Genomic DNA, 26,685 nt, shown 5'->3' on the forward strand with positions numbered 1-26,685 from the left:
GACAGGCAGTGATCTCCCACTCGGCTCTCTAAGCAGACAGATGAAGAAGTTACACTGGTTTCTGTCCGTCAGCATGTTGTGGAAAGGTGCAGCCAAAGCTGCAGGACAGCAGCTCTGGCTGCAGCATCGTGACGCATCGTGTTTGTACACATTCAGCAGTCAGGATTCCACAGGAGGTGATCTATCAAATCAGGAGAGCACATGTACGGTGGTATTTCTGTGACATGGCACCACTTCAACTGTGGCTTCTGCTGCCTGCTTCATCTACAAGCTCTGTCATGAATCATAAACGCAGCCTCCAGCTGTGGCTGCTGTGGGAACAACATGAACAGAGATACAAACTTTTTTCTCTCTCTTGCCACAGAGGCTTTGCACCTTTAAGGTGAATTTACATGCTGATCTTCACTACACGGCACACTTTGCCTCATTTTCTCCATTCACCCCTTTGTTTGTCGGCGCCTCTCACAGTATTTAGGTCCCTCTCGCTGCCTTTTCTTCCAGAGAATTTACTTTAGTCCATTTCTGTCCAAATGTATAATCATCTCTTTGCCCCGCTCCCTCCACTTCTTGCTCTCTTCTATCACTACCGTTCTTCTCCCTGCATTAGGAGAAGTGAGGAGGAAAAGCAGCCCCGCTCACACAGACACGAACAGAAAAGAACCACCGCTCAGAGAGATAAGGATAATTACAAAAAGGGGTTTCAAACTCGTCCTCTGGGGACGCCAATTAATTTTTTCATTCACCGCAGCCTAAATCTGATTTTAGAGTCAATTGTATAAAATCATGGGGGCAAAATCTAACCACTAACCTCCAAGTCAAAAGTCTCTAATCTTATTACATGGAGATAATGCACATACACACCTGATAAACTGGTTAATTCCCCCTGGATTCTCACACTGTCAGCAGCAGCACAGTCTTCAGTCTAAAGTGTGTGTACGTGTGTGTACGTGTGTGTACGTGTGTGTGTGTCTGTCTGTCTGTTTGGAGTAGGGCTACTTATCTTTTATTTATCATTATCATTTATTCACTTTAATCATTGGTCTGTAAAATGTTTTACAAATAAAAAAAAATTGCAAAAATGCATCCAAATTTCCCCTAACCAAGGTGAGGTCTTTAATGTTGTTTTCGCTACCTGAAAACAAATAATTTTCACCTAAAAGTATCTCATATCATTTCATTTACAATGATATGAACTGTATAAGAGAAGGAGAAGTTTAAACAGACAAATGTTCTGGAATTTAGCCAGAAACTGATTTAATCAGTTATTTAAAAAAAATGTTGGAGATCAATGTTCCATTGATCAACTAACTGATCAATAGATTTGTTGTATAAGCACGAGCTCGTGGTTGTCATGATCGGGTCTGAGACTTTATTGATCATGGTGGATGACTGTTGGCTGTGTGATGTAACTGTAGGTTTTCCGATATATTGACAAGCCAGGATGCTACAAAACAACACAGATATGTATTAGTAGTGTACTGTCCATGCATACATATGTTTTTCCCTACTCCATGTATTTCTTGAGCTTTTATTGTATTTTTCAATATAATTTTTAATCTTTTCATATTCTATTCAATTAATCACCTGTATTCATCTCCAACAAGATTTTTCAATAAAGGTTTGTTCTTTTAAACTCTTGTGTTTTAAAAGATGACAACGAGTTAACCTTGTAAAACACATGCTATGTTATGAAATGTAATATATATTCCCTGTAGCAGCCTGTCACCATTTGAAATGTGTTGACAATAGTGTTAAATGGTGATGTCACTCACTCTCAAAGACCCTTTCCGTCTTGTTGAGGATGCATGTAGAAAACTTAAATGAAATTATATAAATAACACAAGTCTTTGTCTTACAACATAACTATTTTAAGTCCTATTCTATTTGTCAGTGTGATTCCTGTGAGAGATCCTGTGATGCCCAATAAATAATGGATATAGTTTAGAAATGCTTCTCAGTTAAACAGGTGATGGTTCTCACAAAGTTTTTACCATCCGAACTGTGATAAGGCTGATTTATGGTCACGCAGAGCTGACGCCACAACCTAGGCAAGTGCATGACGCCTGAGGGAGCATTTATACGTGTGCACTGGTGTGTCTGTGTTGCGGGTTGTGGTGAGCAGTTTGTCAGCCATACGTTCCCCCCTAAAACCAGCGACACCTTCGTCTCACAGCTGTGTCTCTGGGCTAGAGAGAGCAGACAGGCAGAGTGTCTGCAGGACCTTTTCTATACACACCGAGCCAGAACTTTCGCTTTACACCGGGCAGCTCGTGGAGGGGCAGCCTGCCCTTCAGACACCCGGTATTTTCTACTCTTTCGCCCAGAGACAATCTGGCAGCATAGTGAGGGTATAAGAGAGTATAATCCAAGAAGAGCAGCAGCTGTCTGGTCAGGAGGGATTGCAACTGCTGAAGAAGGCGGTGTGTTTACCCCCAATCTATCACGATATTAGCTTCCAAATTTGCGGATCCATCCAGACTGAGCTATGAGGCCTGTGTGCTCACCTCCTCCAGCCGTCTCCTCTGCTCCTTCTGCTGCTCGATACGTTTCTGCCTCTCAGCCAGCAGTTGGCGCTTGTACTCCTCCTGCTCACGGAGCTGCTGCTCCTGGAGGAGCTGCTGGCGGCGCAGCGCCTCCGAGCGCTCCTTGTTCTCCTGCTGCAGCCGGATGAAGTCGCGACGCAAAGTCGACTCGCCTGGCACATTGACTATGGAGCTATGAGGAGGAGGCAATGACAGGCTTTAGCTGGAATGTCAGCAAGCTAATCAAAGTGATAAGTTGTTAATAACAAAGACACAAATCAATAGATTAACTTCCAGACATTTTGATTCTGAGGATTTTTGTGTTGTAACTGCAGAGCTGCTGTGGAGCTGCCAAAGCCACACACTTGTAATGACAAACAACGAAAACAGCAAAAAAAACACAGAGCAGCTTGCTACAGATTTTGTACGTTCTAAATTTTCCTTTCTGTAATTGTTCTGATTACAGAGCGATCTCATGTTTGGCTTTGCTCAACTCTGAATCCACCAGAAACTGATTCATGCTCCTGTGGTTTTCAAAAAACCTGGTATGAGTGTGACTCACACAAGAAAATGGCAGTGGTTAAAAGTTATCATGTTCAGCTTGTTTGTAGTGCAGTTTGACAAGACAGGACAAATGTACCGTGTGCTGGTTTGCGAGAGGCTTACAAAGTAAACAAAATCCAGACTTCACTGCTCCATAGGTGTTGTGATCATATCACTTTACCTTGGCTCTCCTTCTTGCTCAGATGCCTCTTCCTCCTCCTCTTCGCTGCCACTGTACTCATACTCTGTCTCATCTGAGGACAGTAAGGAACAAGATTTAACACTCAATAAAAGTCATTCAAATGTTACTTTGAAATCATCTACTATATATATATAGCATGTTAACGCTAACACACTAGGCACATAAGAGTCCCTGTTAGAAAGTTTGAACAAAGGAAAATATCAATCGACATTTAGAGACGAGAGAACAGTTCCTGAAAAATACAATCGTAAATCTGCAAATGTTCCATTTAAAAGTTATACAAGACACTGTGTCTTAAGTGAAAATAAAGTTTGTTCTTTCACTGCCTCCTCTCTCACTGACAAAAAGACAAATATCTGCACATTTTATAGAGCAGCTACTAATTGCATATGTCTGTCCACTGGTTCATTTTTGTCCCATACTGACAAATGTTGAGCAGCACTGCTGGATTATATCGACCACATGTTTCAGTTGCACAGCAGCGGCAGCCACACTGAAACAGACAGGCGCTGGGACTCACCCTTCTCGCCCCTCTTCTTCTTGGTTCGGTCGATGTGGTCTTTGAGCTGGATGCGGACCTGCCTCTCGTTGGGCTGGTCCCTGATGAAGGGGTGCTTCAGCAGCTGCTCAGTGGGAGGACGCTGGGTGTAATTCTTCACCAGGCAGCCCTCGATAAAGCTGAAGAACTTCTTCGACCTGTAAGAATAGAGTTAAATGGGATGTTTGAAGTTGACACTACATGCTCAGTAACAAGTCTGTGTGTTGACATGAGAGATGCTTTGACAGAGAGGATAAGGATCAAGCTCACCATTTTTTGGACTTGAGTCGAGGAGGAGGGTTTCTGGGAATGAGGAAGAGGGCTCTCATTGGATGCATGTCACACAGAGCTGGAGGAAACAAAAAGAGAAGACAGGTGAGAGATCAATGAGAGCCAGAAACATATTTCAAAGTCATACATGTTTGCCTTCGTCTCACACCGCTTGCTTGCATGAAAGAGTGTTTTTTATTCCTTGCCTTGCACTACCTGCCAATACCACAAACTCTGCTAGCTTTACAGCTGTATGTGCAAAAGTTAAAAGCTGAGAAGAAAAACTGTGATAGCAGTAATCATACCAATTTCTAACAATTACAATTGGACTGATTCAACTTTTCAACAAAGCTAAACAAAACAGGATAAAGTTAGTGTGATGTGTACTTACGCGGGGCTCCCTCAGCCATCTCTATGGCTGTGATTCCACAGGACCACAGGTCACTCTGAGGGACAGAGGATCAGATCAGTCACATCAGTTTGCATGCAAGTTTGTCTCAATTATAAAACCCTGATTACAAAAACCTCAACAAAACAGAATGTGATCATTTGCCAATCCTCTTTGACATAAACTGAACTGAAAACAGCAGAAAGAATATATATTGATGTTATTTTAACCTCATCAACTTTATTGATTTTTGTAAACATATACTTATTCTGAACTGAATTACATCAACGTGTTTCAAACAATTTGGGACAGTTGCAACAAAAGACTGTGAAAGATGTGGAATGCTCCAAAAACAGCTGTTCGGAACAATCCACAGGTAAACAGGTTTATTGATACTATTTATACTTTTATATTAATACTATATACTTTTACTCCCCAAGACCTGGAAACACATTTGCAAAACTGGTGGAGTTACACTTTAAGGAGAGAACAAGTGCTGTGTTGCAACCCCCCTGAGAGATGAAACCATTTTAACTTTTGCAACAACAGACTTGGGAAATGCTGAACTCTGATACCAAGCTGTGACTTCTGACACATTCAGGCTATTTTACAGCTATGTTCGAGTGTGGCGACAGTGTTCTGGTCATAATCCACAAAGTACTTTCCGCAGAGGGAATGTCTTCCACAAACCAAAAGCTTTGGAGCACTAGGGTGGAAACAGAAGACTTGATATCTTGAAACTAGTTTCTAAACTGTAAACTATGAGCCTGTTTTTTTGTTGTTGCTGTTGTTGTTGTCAACCATTTAGTTATGAGCATATTCCAACAGTAAAGGCAAAATTTCCAAACTGTCTTGGCGGGCCCTGACCAACAAGAGAGATGGCCCCTGATACGCAGTAATAGAGCAGCTCCAGTTCCTTACCCTGTAGTCGTAGGTAGCATCTGGGTTTTCATCACAAGCAATGACCTCCGGAGCCATCCAATAAGGCGTCCCGATGAAGGTGTTCCTTCGACCTACTGTGCGGTCCAGCTGAGCACTCACACCAAAGTCCACTGGGAAACAGAAAGTTCATGTCAATCATTATAGATTCAGACTGCTTTCAGGAACAGATTCAATTCTGTCAAGTACCTCAGAGCCAAAGAGCAACCTTGAAGGAGTGTCATGTTGACCTGATGCCAGTACCAGTAAAACATCAAAGCGCTTTAGGGAGCACAGTGACAGTGCTCGACTTGTGGATCGTTTTTTGGGGGTTTTTTTTGTGGATACATTCTTTAACACGTCTCGTGTTAAAAATCATAAGTGTGAGAAACTCAACAGCGTGATGAAAAAAAATGCTCTCATAACGATGAAAAGGTCTGAAAACAAAAGAAACTGGACATTGAGGCTCCCAAACTGTTTCAGTGGGAACATTCCAGCTTTGACTTATCACTATATGACAGCTCTTCAGGACTTTCAAGCAGTATACAACAATGATACCTAATGATATAATTAGGGCTGTTGCTAAGTTGATTAACCAAATATTTTCTTAACTAATCAGTTAGCTGCTTGATCTACAAACTGTCAGAAAATGGTGAAATATGTTGATCGGCGTTTCTCAAAGTCCAAAGTGATGACACCAAATGTTTTGTTTTTGTCCAACACCGAAAGATATTCACTTTACTGTCACAGAGGAGGAAAGAAATCAGAAAATATTCACATTCAAGAAGCATTTTATTTTAAAAAGTACTAATTAAAGTGTAATTAAGTATAAAAATACTTGAGGATTAATTGTAAGATAAGTTTTCTACTTTCCCCTCTAAGGCCTTTTGGAGGAAAGTTAATGAAATGTCTTCCACATTTCCAAGTTAACTGCTCCTGGCAACAGCCAACACAGCTTTTGTGACAAATGCCAGTTATTGTTGTCAGCGTGGATACTTTGCTCCCAATCTGGTCAGTTGGGGTAAAACTTTCACATAGAAATCCACTGACAGCAACAGTTAGGTTCTGCAAGTCAAAATGAATTTGCAAGAATTACAGGAGCCAGATTCTGAGAGTCTGAGTGATGCAGAACTGCAGCGAATAATTCAACTCACAGATAGTCAGTCCTGTTGTAAACTCACCTGAGAATAAACAATGTTATCAAAAAGCAAAACAAAGAAGAGACGTACTATGACAAGTGAGGTGTCTTGTGAGTGCTGGTTTCTGCCTGCCAGCTGGTGCACCTGTCTCAAATCACTTTCAGGTGTGTTGGCTTACTGACAGACAGGCAGGAACAGACGTGATGACACACACGCTTCCAACTAGTTAGCTGTTTTTTGGTTGTTTTATTTGAGAGATATCAAATATTGCCTATAGATTTTCAATGAGCTCTTTTTGTACGTTGATGAATGGACAGACTGTGTGGAAATACCTTTACGTCTGTACCAAAGAGCTCTGTTGTGGTTCTGTGGCAATTTGCAACGTGATAATTGAAAAACATCTCCAGTTAAATCCAGTGGATGTAAAACTGATAATAAATGTTTTCACAAGGTTTCTCATTACCGTGTGAGATAGGCCTACGACTGTGCAATCATGTGAAACACTACAAAACGACACTGGTGATGAACAAGCTCCAGTTGGCACTCGCATGGTGCTGACTCAAATCTGGTGCTGCAGTATTTTTTCAGCGCAGTCGTCCAAACCTCAGAGCCGGCTGTGCGCTCAGTCTGGTCCAGTCTGGTCTCACAATTCAATTAAAAAATAAAAAATAAAATAGACACATACCCAGTTTGACTTCAGCGTTTTCAGTCAGCAGCACGTTCTGTCCCTTGATGTCACGATGGATGACGTGATGAGCGTGCAGGTGAGCTAATCCCTGCAGAGAGAAAAAAAATTCAAACGTGTTGTCTACTAATCTTTGCAATCACAGACACGAGACACATTCACATCAACTGATAATACATATTTGAGTTTCCTACAACATATATTTGACTCTGAACAGTAAACAACGGTCATGAAATTGCCTTGAAAGAGGACTGACCCTGAGGATCTCTCGGGAGATGTAGGCGATCCAGTCCTCCTTCAGTGTGTTGCCCTTGGTGTTCTTCACCAGATCTGTGATGGACCCGGCGCCACAGAACTCCATCACCAGCTGGAGGAGAGAGAAGGAGATACTGAGAAGACTGTGGGTGTTTGCGCGCACACACACACACACACACACACACACACACACACAGATAAAGAAGTACCTAATGGGTTCGAGCATTTTTGGGGACCATGCTGTTGGACCCCACACCATGAGTCAGCTTCCAGGCACCCGACACAGAAAAACAATGCCACACACACACATAGACACACACAGACACACACACACTCTTTTACAGAGACGATCTGCAAAAGCTGCCATCTGCAGCATTTGAACATCTATAACCCGTAACCACATTAATTCTGTAGTATAACTGCCTTCACAAACAAGTCTATCACTGTCGGCCTCTATTATCATCTTTGGATTTTCCATCTTTTTCGAGTCTTTCTCTCGGTCAGAAATGCTAGTATCTTGTGACAGCACATCACAGGACGAGTGAAAGGCTGATGGAATACTCACTTCCTACATGTCTACCCTGTGTGGAGTCTGTGATGGTGGACTGGAAGCAATGGGCTGATGGGTAATGTGGTCTTAGTATGACGAAACATGAGCATAAACAAAACAACTGATGTATGATACTCACACTTCTACCAGCTGCAGTGTATGGACCTTTATACTGTATGTCTCTTCACTCTGATGTTACATCCTCATCACTGTGTTACATTAATACCCATAAGCATCTCTCAACAAATGAATAAATGGAAAATCAATTTTCCGATTCGTATCGGTGAATTGTTACACCCCTAATAAATAGCTATTGAGGATGATTAAAGTCAGTATGATATCAGTAAGGATATCCTGATGATTCAGAGCTCAAACATGTCTTTAAAGGACACTCCCACACAGAGTTTAAAAGCCTGCAGCTCCCCTCCAGTTAGTTAGAACTGAAGAAGCCTCTTGGATGAGAGGTGAAACGTCTTCAAAGACACTGAAACACAGCCAGTTTCCTACGATACAGCACTCAGAATAACTGAATAAGATCATATCATCATTACTCATATTCCTCTTACTGTCAGTAAACAGTAACACTGCATTAGGCGTTTCCAACAGAAGGAAGCTGTTCTGAGGTGGACAAAATGGTGCCACCGCAAAGTTTATATTCAAGAGAATAATAAAAACATTTAGATTTGAAACACTGGCGAGTGGCCATTATATCATCATCAGAACAATCTGCAGCGAGCTGCTGGATAATCACATCTAACATGTTGACTCGAGGATAAACACTTCACTAACGCACAGCCTTCTCTCCTTCAGTAGAAATCTCTGGTGATTTTCAATGCAGATTATGACTATCAAGAGGATGACATATATACTCCATCACTCTTTCACAGATGTTAACATCAGACAGTGTGAGGCTGCAGCAGTGGGGCTGTGAGGGCTCGTTCAGGCAGCTGTGACAACAAATACAGGCCGTGTTGTGAGGAAGGAGTGAGATCTCTCCTCTCCAGGAACAGCAGCGCTGCAGGGTCATAAAACGAGGCAATCCTGCCTTCAGCACACCGAGCAGTAATAAATCTTCTAGCCGATGTTGTCTTTCTCTGATTAACTCCCTCCCTTTTGTTTCTCATTTTTGCTTCATTTGTTGGACTCATTTCCTCTGCACCGTCTTGTTTGTCTTTTTTGATTAGTCGTCTTTTTGTACGGCTCTCTCCTCTCCCGTCTTATGGGCCTGTAGGGACTTTAATGCTGGGGGAAAATATGTTGTGCTAACAGTTACTGTTTGCAAGTAATAAAGTGTGTGAACAGATAGGGTATGTGCAAGCATAGAAACTATATACAAACCCAGTATAACCACACCAACCTGGACTTTCTGTAGGACAGTTTGTGGAGTGCTGCTCTGTAATAATCTGTCCAGTCTGTCAACACTGCTGACACAGTCCAGAGACTACAGATAACACTGTAGGGTTTGATCCATACACTGATTCATTCCTATTGTTGTTTTTTTTATAATCTACAAATATGTTCTTCATAGTGTAAATATCCAAACATCAATTCCAGCATAAATATTCTGGATTTGTCAATTGCCTCCATTATTATGTAAATGCTTATATTTGGCTTCTTTTTCTGTTTTCTTAGGGTCACTGAAATATTATCAGAAATCTAGAGGTTGTGACTGGTCAGGACCTAACGATTGCTGTGTTAAAGTTGGTAATTTTTTTTATACTTGTAGAAAATCTCTTACATCTCTTACATCTTCTCATTCCTTACTAACCGACCCCCCCCCCCCCCCCCCGTGCTGAAGGAAGGACGAGTAGAGTTTGGTAGTCCACAAAACATTTCTGAAGTACTCAATACTATCAAAGTCTAGCTTGCTCTCGCTAGGTTTCTCCAATCTTACCAACCCAACCTTTAACCTTCAGGCAAATCCAACTATATTACATCATCCTTAGAAAAAAGACACTCACCCATAGCTGGTCATCGTGGCCCGGGGGACTTTTCTTGATGAAGGCTCCATAGTAGGTGGCTATGTTTCTGTGGTGGGAGTACTTCTTCAGCATGTTGATTTCCAGCTTAATTTCCTCCTCTTCATCCTTTCAGAGAGTAGGAGAGAGAGGAGAGACCCGTCAGTGTGGAGTTAACACATTCTCATTGCCTGGGAGATGGCGAGGAAGTAATTACATCAACTAATGGATCAAAACAAACAAGTTTGGTCAATTGTCTTCTGGTGAGGTTGTTACAGCAGGATGGAAAATCAGCACTGAGACAATCTGACATGTAAACAACAGTTCATCTGCAAATACACTGATTCTGATAATCTGTGTTTGGATGATCGGCCAAGTTGATAAGTCGACTTACTGCATACAGTATCTCATACATGTAACACACTAAATACATATACAATTATATTTCAACTTCAGCTTGATACTTATAAGGTATATTTATAGCCAGAAAATTACTTTTTCTCACATTTACTTTTACTCAACGATCACTCTTGGCCACTCTTCACAACATTGCTATCTTTAAGAGACAGGTTCAATCAAGTACCTGCATTGGACACATTCAAATGCTCAACAGTGAGATGTTTTATTTGAGCATATGTTCTTTCAGGCACTCAGGGCATAGCAGTAAAAACGAACACCTTCTAAAATGTGGCGATTTTCCCTTTTTTAGATGACCCAAAATTGCAGATTCTTATTCGTCATGGTGGTTCTTACACTATAAGTCAAACAAAACAGCAATCCGAAGACGTCGCATCAGCCTCCAACAAACTGCGATTGGCTTTATTACCGTTTTCTGACATATAGTAAAAAAAGATGCTGCAATGATCAGATGATTGATCATAGAGAAATTCAGCTGCCAGCTATTCTGATAATCGATTAATCATTCCTGTCACCTTTCAAGCAAAAGTGTCAAACATTTGTCAGTTCCAGCCTCTTAGATGTGAGGATTTATGAATTCATGAAATTCATCTGCAGATGTATGATGAAAAATAATCGTTAGTTGCAGGCTTAACGCTTTTTTACAGCGTCACCTTTTGCTGTGTTGTTGCCCAGGACTGCCACAGTCTTTACAGCTGGATTGCAGAGCAGCTCAACAGAAAGTGTGGAATATCCTGCAAGCGTTTGAAATAGCAAACCTATTAGAAAACACATTTTCCCCTAATATTTACATTTTTCCACTGTGCTTCAGAAGAACCAGCCAATGATTTTCAGCCTCCCTCTGTACGAGGTTTAAAGCCTTGGCCCTCCTCCCAGTGGAACACTTTGAGTCATAAGGCAGTAAAGAAGAAAAACATGTAAAAAATAAAAGCAGGTTGTCACGTTAGCAGCGAAAATCTAACTCAAGAGTTGCAGCGACCAGAACTCTTCTCTTGAGCTTTTATCACTCCACCTATGAAAGACATGCTGAAGAGCCAAGCGAGGAAACAAACAACGTCTACAGCAGTCCAATAAACTGATATCGCTCGGCACAGACATGCAGATACGGCCCGAAGTGATAACAGGAGCCGAACAAACTAGCAGCTCTCCCTCGCACTCAGGATATTACAGTGCAGACTCACACTCGCATACAGATACATAACAGGATCAAGCGATTATTTCTCAATCACTGCAGCTTCACTGAGGCCGGGTGACATTTATTTGCGAGCGACTTGCATCAGCCGAGCCCGTGCGTCTGATCCCAGAGGCCAACCGGGGCCGACATGACGTGACATTTTCACTGTTATTACAGCCGGTCGATAAGCAGCAGCATGACAGCCGTGGACTCCGGTGCTGCAGCAACCTTGTATGTCCACAAAGGAAAAGCTCTGAGGTACTGAAGGGTAAAACTGTTTGGGTGTTCATGTTGAAACTAGATAAACGGGCTGCTCATTCACACTTTCTCCGCTGCTGTTGCACTTTGGCTCAACTTAAACACATGTTGGTGTATTATCACTGGGGATGACAATGGCTTACCCAGAAATAACCTAAAATTAGACTATACTAAGAGGGGGTTAGCTTGCTAATATTTGCTATTCAGCAATAAACACAAAGTAAAGTTGAGGCTGATGTTGACAAAGTATTGGACAAATTCAAATATTAATTTTGGCGCTAAAAGGAGAGCTTCATCCGGAGAGGGACAGGCATGTCTGAACCAAAATTCATGTCCATTTTTCAGAGAAACATTTTACACTTCATTTAAAACCACAAAAGTCATCCTCCCACAGCACCAGAGGAAAAGTGGTAATTAAAGTCAGTAGGATCCATTACCTGGAGGGCAGGGATGCACAATATTTGATCTGTGTCGGTATCTTTCATGCCGATATTTACCAACTAATTTTAGCCGATTGCCGATGTCAATATATGCGGTTACTGTTGTCCACCTAAATGCAGAGAACATTAAGTCTCTCCTGTAATGGAGTTAACATATTATGATGCCTACTCTTATCCTGATGGCCTACTGGCAGATACAGACTAACAAAACTTTTCAAAGTGTACATATTCACTGGGCAAATTAAGAAGACTACTTAGTCAGCGATTGGTGTTATCTTATCAGTCTGTCATATCAGCAGAAATGCTCGTTTCAGGACGATGCAGAAATTATATTTCAGGGTCAGCCTCAAAAGGCTATATTGTAATATACAATATGTATCTCGATATCCTGAAATCTTTTAAAGCACTTCATGCATGCTTTGTGACATAATCAGATATCCCAATATTTTTGACCACATACCTTGATATTATGGCTGCACATTATGGTAAAAAAATCTTAATCTTAGTGATTATTTTCGACAAATATTGCAATTGGGATATGATCCAAGTTTAGTGTGAATTATCCAATCATGGTAATGTGACATTTAATGGGATCTGTACAAAACAGACATGTTTTTACAACTTAGGAAGAGGATCTGTATAAAGGGACATCTTGGAGGCACACCAATACATCATTATAGTGCTGTTTTATCACACATTTCTTCTTTAAAAATGTAATAAATAAAAACCTGGACATGCACCTGGCCATATCGTTATTTTAATAATATTTAGATTCATTGTGAGAACACAATGAGATTTTTGATAAATACTCAGCGGTAATGTGGATATAATGACTGACTGCAGTATTAGAACAAACTGACTAGTCCGGTAAGTTCCGAAAATGACGTCACTTTACTGTAATGAAGCCTTTAAAACCAGAAAATGACAACAAATTTTGCCAGGAACACGGTCCTGATGTTTTGTGCATTCAGTTACACCCACAGTGTCATATACCCTTCCTCTAACCTCCTCTCTGACATCTACGCTGTCAACATGCACTGCAGGAGAAAACACGAGGCAGCTGCTGAACTAACGAAGCTCCAAGTGCTGCAGTTTACTAAGCAAATCTTTAGACCAATCACAGGCAGAACTCTGTGCTGAGGAGAATACAAGCCCACTGAAGAGAAGGGAAAATACTCTATCGTGCAATGGGACTAAAACAGTTATATAAGACTGTTAACAACAGAATTCAAAGTGGAGCAAAATCACAAAAACAACGACAAAGTTCAGAACTTCCAAGTTATATAAGAATTAAACCACAAGAGTCTGGTTTTAATCCATCTATGGTAATTGTTTTAGTTTTTTAATATATATATGTTATTTGTCATCAGTGATTTTTTTTAATATGTACACACAACTATCCTCCTATTTTCACACATTCTTTATTCTTTACATTTACTTATCTAGCATGTGTTGCCCTTGTTCTTTACTTCTTTACTGCACAGTCCTGTGTACACTTACAGTAATGAGAACCAGAGGAGTCCACTCAGACGTGGCCAATAAGCCAATTCTGATTCAGATATGTCTTCATACTGGTGAGCTAGTGCTGTTTACAACCTGCCGAGACATTATCCAACCTTTTCTATTATCACTGCAGGTAGCTCCCTCATTCTGTGGACTGTGAACATTAGTTTGGCTGTGGTTTTCTTTTTTTTTGCTCTTAACAGGAAATGATTGGTGTTAAATGTTGGTGCGAGCGCAAATTAAAACAGGCACCTCTTATCGTGCACTGCAGCTGCAGAGGCCACAGACGTCAGGCAGCCAACGACTCGGCTGACATTTCTGAGCCTGGTCCAGAGCTTAAAGGGTAATTCAGCCAAACTTCAGCATTTAGAGATGAAAGACATCAACTTCCACATGTCTATAAGAGACATCACCTGCAGCTCACTTTCACTATCTCCAAAATACAGACAACACTTTGAACCTGATGTTGGTTAACTGACAGCTGAACTAATCTGTGATTATTTTAAAAGCAGCTATTTCTATGCCGTCAGTCACTTGGAGAGTATCTGCAAACACTTCATTTGTTCTTGTTAAGTTCTACCACTAACTGTTTTTGCACTTCAAGCTGTTATCACTGTGAGAAAAGTCAAACCAAGTTTTGTCCTGAGATGTTCAAACAAGGCAACAGGCTTTTCACGAGGCCACATCCAAACCTTTGTCAGCTTGAGCAAAGTTATTTCTTTTCTTTTCATCTGCACAGGCTGTTTAAAGAGTTCAAACTGAGTTTTAGCTGTCCGTAAAGATGACGGGGTCAGTCGGTCAGTCCGCCTGTCAGCCAATCCCTTGAGTCACATTCAGTCCGCCAGCCAGTTGGTTACTGCTTCAGCCGTGCAGCCAGTTATTTAGCCAGGCAGCTATCCAACCAGTGAGTCACGAAGCCAGCAAACCAGACTGTGCTGGCCAGCAAATCCGTCTGTTAATCCACTCATCAGCAGAGGACCATCAGTCACCAAGAAGTCAACCAGCCGGTTACCCAGCAGTTGAGCCAGCCAACCAGTCAGCCGGTCAGTTACATGTGTAATAATAGTTCTGTGGAAATAAAAGCAGGACTGTATAGAATATTTGAAGATATACAGAAAGTCAACACACAGTCGAGCAGCACCTTTTATGGTCAACAAAACATCCGATCGCCCACAAACTGTCAGTCATGTGAGTGTTTTCGGAACGAGTGAGCATAATTACAGATGCTGAGGACCGACTGGATGAGGAGGAACACAGCAGGAACGTTCCTCTACATTATTCAACATGAAGTTTAAAGAGGGAAAGAAAGCAATAGCCTTGATTGACAAACCATAAGGATGGTTCCGTTCCTTCATGTTCAGGGCAGCAGATGGTCATGCCCTGCAATAACACAGGGTACTGTGTACTGCCAGACACAAAACTGATGTCATCAATCACAAATAACAAGAGTGAAAAATAAATATCTTGGACGGGGTCAACACTGGACTGGAAATCTAAGAAAAAAAAGAAAGAAAAAGAAATGGGCCAGGAGGCACTGAAGCACAGTGATGTCCAGAAGAAAAGAGTCAGTGAAGGAGTCAATTAATTTGCCTCTTCTATCAAGATGGTGACAGTAATTCTGCTTAATTACAAAATTAGACTTTTTTGATGATTTTAATTGAGCAAACTAAGTCAGATTTCTCATATGCATCAGTGTTGAGGTAAGACTAAAGATCGTAAACCAGGACCTTTGGCTGAATATATTACAGTATTAATCATCAAAAGTATTATTTGAATTTAAAAGAAATCTCATTAAAGGGGTAGTTTCTCCCAAAATCAGAATTACATATTGTTCTTATTACCGGTAGTCAGATTTATCCATCTAGGTTGTTTTGGTGTCACTCACAATAATCCACAGAAGTTGTTGTGAGCACTTTCCAGAACTATTTTCTGTTAGTTTTTGTTTAGTTACAGCTCAGTCTATGAGGAAGTCATTATTGTTTACATCCCATGCTGTCACAAGCGTGAACCTCTCCTCCATGAGCAGGTGCTCACATCTTTCTGTGCAGTGATAGTTTGGTAGAAAGGGAATAGTTCTTCCACAAGGTCTGGAGAATATTTTGAGTAATCGGGCCATGATGTCTGGAAAGAAACATTGCTGTTGAGTTCTTCAAATGTGTGATTTGAGCAGTTTGAGCACCACAGTGCCATCGAGTTCCATTATATTGGAGAGAAGACAGACAGCGGATATCTCCAAAACAAACACAATTTATGTTGGACGAATAAGAGGAAAAATATGTAATTTTGCTTTGGGGGTGGACAGTCCCTTTAAAGTGCCAGAAGAATAACAATAAGAATGCTGCAGGACTGAAACTGATGATTTTATTTACATTCAAAGTGAGGAGTCTCCGGTTTGTGCAGCCAACAGTCAGAGCTCACAGAGATCCAGTTTATGATGATTAAAAGCAGAGAAAAGCAGCAAATCCTGACATTTGAGAAGCTGGGACCATAAATGATCATGCAATAAATAAAAAACTTCGACCATCGCTTGTCAAAATTAGTACCGACTAATGATCAAAATTGTTTCAGCGCGAGAATCTGACCCGGCGGTTGATGCCAGTGTCAGTTTTCCGCGCTGCGCTCCACCAGTCGGACGGCAGCTTAAACTTGAGACTGTCAGAAAGCATCATTTAAATTCAGCAGAGACAACGCAGGAACACACAGACCAGTGTGCGTGTGTGTGTGTGTGCGTGCGTGCGTGCGTGCGTGCGTGCGTGCGTGCGTGCGTGCGTGCGTGCGTGCGTGTGATGGATGGAGGGGAGGCGGGCAGAAAATGACCTGGATGTCAGGATACAGCTGCTTCGACAGGGAGACAGTGACATCATCGCTCTCTCTCTTTCTCTCTCTCTTTCTCTCTCTCTGTCACATGTTCACTGTGTCTCTCTCTCTCCATCTTGTTTGTACACTGTCCATTTATTTCAGGCGCTCACCGTCTCCATCACTCTCGTCCTCGCAGCATCACTTTCCATTACCGCCTCCTATAAGGACTTCAGTCCCACGTTGATGTATATCCCATCATTACCACACCTCTCTCTCTCTCTCTCTCCTTCACTCTCTCTCCTTCCCTGAACTTTGTATCCACACCGCCGTTCGTTCAAAAACAAGGCGTGCTGAAGCTACTCATTATCATTCCATGGCATGAAATGGTGGGGAGACTCGGTGGCGGCCATATTGCTGCTAAAGTATTACAGCACACAAAGTGAGCAGAGCAAACAGAACCAGGACCCCGGGGGAGCGGACGGCCACAAAATGGAAGCATAATGGAAAATGGAAGCTGAGGAGGAGGGAGACATTGGCTTCCACAAAAGGCCAAGAGAGGTCGACACGTCTTTGACAGGCAACCAGGAACCTGAGGGGAGGGAGGTGTTTCACCGATTATATCCAACACTCGCTGCGTTCATGTCATATTTAAAGAAGTTTATCACTGTTGTCAAGTTGCTATTGTGAATCTCATCTCTCAACACAAGAGAAACTCACAGACTGCACATTATACTAGTTTCAATTAAATTGTTATTTGCTTTCAGATGGTGAATTCATCAGGAGAAACAATTGGGATTGCTTTTATTGTGTATGCAGAGGACACCTCTGCTGTTTTGGAGGTTCACAAATGTCACATTCATCCCAATATCAAATGGGTATCTTTAATTCTAAAGAAGCGTTCCAATTACTCCCCACCAGCTAACAATCAAATAATAATAATTATCAAAATTATCCTCCCAGTGGTTTTGTGAAAAGACTCAGGGGCCTTATTTATACAAATGATCTCAGATTTATACCTAAACTTAGCCTTAGGATCATTTTCAACAGTTCTCTTATGATTGATAAATCCCAGTTAAACTTAAACTGAAAGCACCTTCCTTGTGGATTCCTCATATATAATACCAAGACAAATGAGGGTAAGTCAGGAATCAGCATTTCTACATCAAAGTAAGAGTTTGTATAAATAACAAATGATATGTGTTTTATGACATAAGTCATATCAAAGATCCAAATTGATTCTCAGTCCATTTCTATGAATGAAGCCAAAGGTTGTTATGTTAAATGTAAAAAAAAAAATAAAAAATTAAGATGATAAACACTGAAGTCTAACAGTTGCTTTTGATCCTTTTGAGTGGTGCTAAAGAAAATGTTCACCCAAAGTTCAAGTTTTATTATTACTGGTTAGTTTTGTTATAATATATTATAGTAACACATATTATCATACATCATCACCAGCATTATTAAAATGTGTCCTGAGTGGGAAGTGAATGTCTGCACCAACTTCTGCGCCAGTCTACCCGGATAGATATATACACCGTATATTGTAGATATTTCACAGCATAAGTGAAAACTCTGACTTGGAGGTGGCCTGAAAAGTCATGAGGATTGATCTGCTTCTCTCTTTCACTCCCTCTCTCAACCCAACTGGTGGAGGCACAGTCCGGATCTGCTCGAGGTTTCTGCCTTCTGTTAGAGGGAAGTTTTTTCTCACAGCTGTCGCAAAGTGTTTGCTCATGGGGGAAATGTTGGGTCTCTGTTAATAAATGAATCAAGGAGTCTGAACCCTCCAGCTAGGTGCTGCAATTTCAAGAATAGCTGACTGTGAGGAGGCAGACTCAAAGCAGAGATCCAGGGAACAGATTCAGCCAGTGTTCAAATGTATCTGCATTTGTTTTCGCCATGGTTGGACTGTTTTTTGGGTTTTTTTTGGACGTACCAATTTCATGCTTTCAACACCTTCCCACTCTTCACTCTCACACCTTCTGAATGGACTGGGGAGCAGTGGGAGAGGGTGGGAGGTGAGAGAGAGATTTGACTTTGCTCTGAAGTGTTTCATGTGCCGAATTCACAGAGAGAGAAATAGCGAGTGAGAAAGTATGACAAGAAAAAGCGATTCATTCCCCGGAGGAACACAGAGGTAGAGATAAAGATGCTTGCCGTGGAGTTTCTCTGCTAATCAAGATCGATTTCCTCCCATTGAATCCCGCTGGATTACATCAAGTCAACAGCAGCAGTGAGAGGCTCTGAGCGCAGAGCTGCTGCGGCGCTCTCTCTACATTTCTCTTCCCTTTTTTTATTCCGCGTTTTTCCCATTAGGGAGGAGGATGACTTCATTCTTTGTCTGCTATCTTACTGTCTCGTTCGTTCCCCACAGAAATCAGAGGCGGCGACTGGAAGAAAGATGGCGAAGGGTAGAAACGAGGGGAATGCAGCACAAAGGTGTATGCAGAAAACAGGAAGGGGTGGGAGAAACACAGGCTGGAATCTGGATGGACGGACAAAAGAGCAGAAAGGTGGCAAATGGATGCGAGCGAAGGGGGTGAAGAGACGAGCTGGCGAGCAGCGGCGGCCCCTCCCAGACTCCCGCTGCACTTCAGATGAACCTTCTCAAAGAGGGAAAGGGAATTTCTTCTCCTTATCTGAGCTTACTCCCTCTGCTCTGTCTCATGTTTCACTCGCTCGGTTACTGCCCCCCCCCCCAAATCTTCTTCTCTTGCCACCCTGACACACAGAATACACTGTATATAGTTGCCATTACATCACAGAAACAATGCTATTTCTGGTGCAGTCTTGTAGGAGAGTACACACACACACAGTGCGAGCGGGACCGTTCAGTCAGCTCACAGTCACAAAAACCACCAAAAAGAGCTGTTGTGCATCAACAAGGTAGAAAAACATCATTGGCGAGTCAAGTGTTTGGCTACATAAGGAAAAAACTGATTGTTGGTGTACAGCATACCGTCAACTCAACTATACTCGCCTGCAAAACCACTGGTGCGTTGAAACTAGGTTTCTTTACATTGTAGCTGTGCGTGTTCTCTGGTCAGGTGCAGGCACATCAATCACTTGGCCAGAGTTAGGAATGGGTCCAATCGGCTCTTGCGTCCAATGACTCTGCAGTGGTCATGCACGTTCATCGGCTCAAGCTCTGATCGGCTGTGATGGAAACACAACACCCGGATGAATGCGGCGATTACTCCTTTTTTTCAGGCACGAAGTTGTGACGTGTGTTAAAGTTTAGACCGCTAGCTTGTTCATGTCTTCCCAGGTTGAAGTTGAAGGTATTAAAAAAATGGAGGCTACATCATCAGCTACCTGATCGGTACGGAGCATGTGCAGCACTCAACAGAGATCAGACAGAGGCTAGATGTCTCAGCTACAGCTCCGTAAAAAAAATGATGTGTCAGAATATCATTGAAGACTTTTGCAAAGGTTTGAATGTCTTCTGGATGTTGAGTCTGATGAGGTTTATGATCTGCTGCTTTCTGCAGTTTCCTGTTAAGAGAACTGATCTCTTTTGACTGGAGCAAGTCTGAACTGAGCTGTAGGGCTACTTTCATTCTGAAGCCCGGCTAACTGTAGGTGAAACAGGTACACACCTCTCAACTGGAAAAAAACAAAAGCATCATGCTGACCCGCCCATCAAAATAACCGATCAGTGGTTTCGAGTAAATATTAGCATAACACTGCACTAATTGTACTTACGAGTAAAAGTAATTGTAATAACAATGAAGCTACTGGTCAGAAAAATCATGAATCTACTATGAAGGAATTCTTGGGTTAAAGGGACAGTCCAACTACTAAATTAATGACATCATGAGGTGCCTATATCCATATTTGGAGATGTGAAAACAGTGGTGGTAAAATGCGTTTTCAGCCCGACACACTGTATGTCACTCCTCATCCTCTCTCTCTTCTTCTAAGTGCCTGTCTTTCTCCCTCCTCAGCCTCCCTCTCCCACTCCGTATATGGAACAGGAAGTGGTATGTGGGTCAGAGCACATATGCCGAGATGTGCACAGGGAGCAGAGTGGACACACACACACACACACACACACACACACACACACACACAGGAAAGGAGACATATAACTGTGTTGTTTTGCATCTGAAACACGTGAATGTATGAAGGCTCCCGTGGTTCCCCAACGTCTCACACACACACACACACACACAGACACACAGACACACACACACACACACAGATAAATGTTGGACGGAATCGGTGTGCACGTGAAAATCTCAAGCTTTCCAATGCAAACAACTTCCTCTGCTCAACTGTCATTCCTGGCAAGTGTCCAGACAAACTCAGAGTGTTTACTTTAGAAAACGGCTGAACCGTGTGGAAAAGGACCACTGTAAACATTTCAGAGAGCTTAAAAAAAAAATTTTAAAAATGAAACGCCATGTCCTGAATATCCCCCCACATGTGTATTTCTCTTCAGTCATTCAGCTCGTATGAATACATAAACATATTCCCGTCACATGCTCCTGATCCTGCTTCATGTCCTCTCTTCACTCTCCACAGTTGGAAATGGAGACCGGTGCCTGCAGGCCACAGTACACTCAGACCGCCTTTTTCAATATTTTACCATGGACTAGATTTCTGAAGACAACTTCAAAACTGAGTCTGGTTACCTGCCACGCTGGCAGCTCGAGCACACTAATTAATCATCATAGAGGGTACAGCAATAACCAAGACTACTGTGTGTCTTTAAGGCTGAGCCCGATACCCTTTTGCAGGATATTCAGTGAAGGTGGGACAGCCTTTTTAAAAGGTGAAATATCATTTCTGCATTATAATGTCAGAACAAAACAACCACACCTTTGCTCTATAGTTGTTATTGAGTAATTGTGACTAAAGCTAACATGAATAAAACGTTGAAACATTACCTTGTGCCCAAGTCAAACAGATTATCACCAGCAGAGGTGATTGTTTAATAATGAAAACAACAACTCCCATGATCCCACGCTGCTTACATATTTTGCTTTGACTGACAGACCCGCAACAACTAGCAGCACAAATGACATGTTGTGTGTGAAAATGGCTTTAATCAATATTTTAAATTGCTGTTGTTATAAATCACATGACTTCTTGTATCTTATAATTAAAACAACACAAATAGTTGTCACCAGCTGCTGTTGCTTCCATGGAGCTTTTCACGATTTCGGCTCATTGTTCTGGTTTAATACGTGTAATACGCCACTTTACTGTTTTGGTTCACTTCCTCTTTTCTCACAGCCGCAAACAGGCAGCTGCTTTCAGCTATCTCTACCTGCCAGCACCAAACAACAGACATAGGGAACATATGAACCATGCAGCGAATAAAAGTTAAATATTTCCTGCAGAACTTAAGATAGTGGACTTAAATTCACTAAGTGTCTCGAAACATGGCTGCTGGATGTGCAACGAAGCAATAGACTGCTTTCAAGTCTGTTATATTAACCTGGACAATTATAAGGGCCAATTTCTAGCATTTTCAAATTATCTGTCCCAAATATCGGTTTTCAGTCTCCTTAATTTCTAATAAACAGTGCTGGCCCTGAAAAAGCCAAATCGGTCGACCCTTAATTACGAGAGTAGTTACACTGGGCTTTACACAGGCCGAACTGTCTTTATCCATCCATTCTTCTACCAAAGGTACCAAGTATTAAAGGTTTATAATGGATTGACAGACTCAAACTGCTGAGGTCATTCTTTCCTTTCGGGGTGTGTCACACTACAGCCACAGGAAAACCAAGAGGGGTGTGAAAAAGGGGAGAAGACTGCAGAGGCGGCAAATATCCAATTGTCTTAATATAAAGCGCTGCCTGGGGAAGAATTCAAAGTTCAAAATATGCTGTCAAAATGTGCAATGAACCCTTTTTTATTGTTTATTTTTTATTGGTTGTTTTTTTTAAATAGAAGTGGCTCCATTAGTCTCAGTAGAAAAACATTTGGGTGATTTCTTTCCGGTGGGTTAAGCTTCAAGACTGCACCATCCCACTCTGCTGTAGTACTGTCACTGCATTTAGAAAAAGAAGTGCAATTTTCATGCTTCCAATCAGTAATTATTACAATATTCAAGTAATGTAGCTTGATTACTTTCTATTACTTTCGGAATACCTCAATATCGATTTGGTCACAAGCTTGCTTTTCTAACCTTTATATATCTTAATACATTTAAGTATTACTCTAATAACGATAGTTCTACTTGTAATTGAGTAATATTTTAGTAATGTAACTGTACTCCTAATTTGTACTCTGAACACTCCAAAACACCTATTTGGAACGCTTTGTTATACTGTTTGTTTGCAAACGATTGCACTCTGATTTTATTGGCCATTTTACACAGCAACACAACACTTTTGGATTTGGGGTGACTCCTGTGGTAATATACAAGTACATTCTATTATAATCTTATTGTCAGCAATTATAACTATTCCTTTGAAGACGATAAAACTTCTTCAGGTACGTCAGCGCCTCCTGTTGGACTGGAGGATTTGCATGTGGAAAACCCAGCATCAGATCTGTCATCTGGCCAACAGAGACACATTCATGTAGCTAGGTGTAAATCTCGACTTTCTCTGGACGTGAGACACCAGAAGTGATCAAGTGTGAATGGGGCCCGGCATACTTCTTCCTAAAATAGGGACTGCAGGTGCAGTATTAGGGTTTTTAGAGATGCAGCTAAAAACCAGCAGGGTCCTAAATGACAGACAGTACAATCCTCTTCAACAGAACGCTTGACCCAGATTAAAGGATTTAATGTGACAGCCTTGATGACACACTCATTCCTCTTTAAGGCGTCTGGGCAGGAAATGGTCAAGTGACCTCAAATATGTCTTTCTGAATATTTTCCCTTTGTCTCATTTAGCTTTTTGTTTGACGATGAGTAACGGGAAAAACGCACTCACTACCGCCGTCACTGACGTAGTGAGAGGAAGTTTTATAAGACTAGCACGATAATTCTTCAAGTATGCAAACAGAGAAACACAGGCTCCAATTACTCAGGCAGAAACAGCCCTCTGGGTCCTTACTCAGCTTTATGGAGCCTGGCAAGCGTGCACCCATGGGCTCCGAAACACGCTTCTGCAGACACGCACACAAAACACACACACCAAACTTCAGTCTTTAAGACTACTGGCTAAACTGCCCTCAGGAAATTGAAAATCTGTTGAGCTTCGAACACAAACTCAGCTTTATCTAATGAAGAGAGCACTTTGGGTCGGGAGCCGCGTGATTAGAAGCCTAAAAACGAAGACTATTTCTGGAGAGGAAATGTTGACATGTAGGTGCAGAATGGGAGGGGGGAGTCAGAGAGACTCTTTGTTTTTGGTGTTAGCTGTTGATCCTGTACTGAATGTTGAAAGAATGAATACTGATGCATGAAACTGAATTCAGGATCAGTTCCAATCTGCAGAAGCTGGACCTGATGGCTGCTGGTGAGACTGGTGACTGCTGCACCAGCGACGCACGCATTTTTAATACATCTGTCTGATATTAGCGCTGTATTAATTTCGCTCTTCAAAGAGGAAATGTTGCAATAAAGCTGCGTAAAAACCAAGCTGTAAGTTCTCTCCAAAAAACTGGGTCAACGCAAGAACCCTTTTGCTCGAGAATTAATCGATTCTGATAAAGTGCAGCAGCGGTGAAGCCGTCATGCAGTTGGAAACGAGACACAGCTGACAACAATCAGTGGTTTTCCATCCAGCTGTTCTTCTGCGTGCATTTTACATTTTTGCGTGTTAAAAGAAACATTGGGCCTTGCTTCGGAGGAATAGTCAGTGTATTTATAGAAACCAAGTGTAGTGCGATGGAAACAAACTTAATAAATCATGACGTGAATTAAGTATGTGACTTGAACATCCACTGACGCTTCTCCTCCACTGAGGAGAGTGAAAATATGACGAAAACCTCGGATCTGTGTGGAGCGATGGAGGAGGCTGTACCACATTGTTTTCCACCATTCAGAATTTGACTGCTGTTCTTTTAATTCAGTCATTTAAATGCGTTCTCTTCAACTGGACAATGAGCATCACTGGCTGTTTTTTTCAATACGCTTCCTGCAGAAAGATAATTGATTAAGTCTCATCCACAGGTCGTCGAATACTGACTTCGGGTTGACGTCAGTGACGGCCTCGGGTCGACACTTAATCAACTAACTTTCTACAGCAAGTTCCATGTTGTTGTTTAAACATCTGCTCTAAATTTGAATGTTAACCTGACTTATGACAACAAAACAATAAAAAGGTACATCATTGCGCTGTGTTTACTGACCTCGGTGACGTCCATGACTTTGATGGCCGCCAGCTGGCCCGTCTTGACATGTCGACCCTGGAGAGAAAAGCAGAAGAGAGGGAAGATGAGGGAAGGCTGAATTTTGTCCCGATGCAGCGTGCACGACATCATTCATCAATCTATGTGATTCCTGTTTAACTATGAACGACACAATCACAGGGCACGGTCACTGTCAATGACAATGGTATTTTTCGGTGTTGGTAAAAGAAGCCAAAATGTGACCAATTCACAGCACAAATTGTTGGTAGGAACAAAGAAGCTTTCCAGACTGCAGTTTCATAATGCAAGCAAACACACAGGGTGACTCGGTTGATCATAAAAACAAAAAAACACATTCATAACAAGTCATTTGCCTCAAGCGTGGGGACATACAGGCAAAGGTTCAGCATTCCTTGAAAGATAAAGTTGTCAACGGGAATGGTGCGAGGAGTTAAAACTTAACACCTCTTTTTTAGGCACAGTGAAAATTTGAGATTCAAGTTAATGAGAATTTGTTTCCCGAAAGCTAGAGAACACAAATGTGTGTATAGTAAGTGAACTGAGACAAGGATTCAGTAAGCTACACGTGTGTAAGTATAGCCTGCAGCTGTTCGAAATTGTACGCATAACAAAGAAATGTTTTATTCTTTATTCATTTCTGAATAAACAAGACTGAACGTGCGTGGCAGACTAACTATGTCCTGGCATAAATGTGGGACTGTAAATAGTCCAAAAAATGACATGCGCAAGGAGCTAAAAGTTACTCTTAAATGAGCTAGAAAGAAGCTGTATGCTAACGGGGGATATGTGTTAGGCTAACTAGCGTGTAGCCATTTTGTTTTGTATAACAATTCCGTTCATTAGCTTTGAGACAATAACAACTTAAACAAAGTTAAGAACAGTACCGCAAAGTGTTCATTAACCTTGAAATATCTAGGAGCTACAAGCTAACATCAATTCAGTCTGTCAGGAATGAGCCACCATTTTGCTATATAGTAATTTATAGTTGTAGGCCTTAAAGTATCCTTTCCTGTTTAAACCCACGCTGAAAAATATCATACCTACAAAAGAAGGGAAGATTTGAAAATAAAGGAGCGTATATACTCACTGCCTGAAAGTAAGGCTACAGGCATATTAGCATTAGCTCCTTAGCACTGTGCCCAAATAAAAAGGGAGATGGAAATCACAAACTCTTGTTCAACACAAAATGGATTTTGAAAATGTCCTATCTCCACCAAAGCACAGCTATGGATGACAACACTGTGAACAACTGAGGAAAATGTTGTATAAAAGACAGAAAATATCAACAAGTATTGGCAAAGTCAGACTAGTGAAATGTCCCAACAGAAATCAAAGTGAGACTGGTGATGGTGTTCTGATTGGAAAAAATCAGAACGCCATCCTCTGTAGAGTCTACAGCACTGACGGTAGATGCTTTGTGCTGACAGCTCATTAGTCAGCGAGAAGCCAACAGACCCACAGTTGTTACAGTCCACTCTCAGACTTTAGTCCACATCAGTCAGATAAAAACAGCTTAAACTAGCCAGCTACAGTACATCTTTTGAACGATGCAACAATGGACAGAGAGCTGTTGAAGCCTTTTTTTTTTTTTTATCAGTCCCGGACCTGAGCAGAAGGGTTCAGTTACCTCTGTGAGTTGACAACCAGAGCTCAAATGTTTTCACAGATGGAAAACCAACAGACACACAAAGCGCGAGTTCGGTGTGAGTGTAGGCCTGTGCGATCCTTTATGTCTGCATCATGCTGGTAGCCTGTGTCAGTGCATGTGTGTCTGAACTGCCACATGATCAGGTTTCTTTTGTGTGAAATGGGACTGCGACACCTGAGCCACTGGCCCCCGCTCCTG

General features: G+C 41.7%; 1 protein-coding gene across 7 annotated transcripts in view; it reads right to left on the reverse strand.

The window, feature by feature from the left end:
* LOC115587666 (mitogen-activated protein kinase kinase kinase kinase 4-like) overlaps positions 1-26,685 on the reverse strand; it is a 104,406-nt gene that overhangs the window by 33,800 nt on the left and 43,921 nt on the right. For all 7 annotated transcript variants that reach the window (XM_030427592.1, XM_030427594.1, XM_030427597.1 and 4 more), the window contains exons 3-12: positions 24,819-24,875; positions 9,972-10,097; positions 7,462-7,572; positions 7,206-7,296; positions 5,385-5,515; positions 4,467-4,521; positions 4,076-4,154; positions 3,788-3,963; positions 3,247-3,319; positions 2,505-2,715 (exon numbers count right to left, since the gene is read on the reverse strand). In XM_030427592.1, coding sequence (XP_030283452.1) covers positions 2,505-2,715; positions 3,247-3,319; positions 3,788-3,963; positions 4,076-4,154; positions 4,467-4,521; positions 5,385-5,515; positions 7,206-7,296; positions 7,462-7,572; positions 9,972-10,097; positions 24,819-24,875 — 1,110 coding nt within the window. The remainder of the gene's footprint in view (positions 1-2,504; positions 2,716-3,246; positions 3,320-3,787; positions 3,964-4,075; positions 4,155-4,466; positions 4,522-5,384; positions 5,516-7,205; positions 7,297-7,461; positions 7,573-9,971; positions 10,098-24,818; positions 24,876-26,685) is intronic.

The sequence above is a fragment of the Sparus aurata genome, chromosome 9, assembly GCF_900880675.1.
Source record: "Sparus aurata chromosome 9, fSpaAur1.1, whole genome shotgun sequence".
In the NCBI taxonomy this organism is placed as follows: domain Eukaryota; kingdom Metazoa; phylum Chordata; class Actinopteri; order Spariformes; family Sparidae; genus Sparus; species Sparus aurata.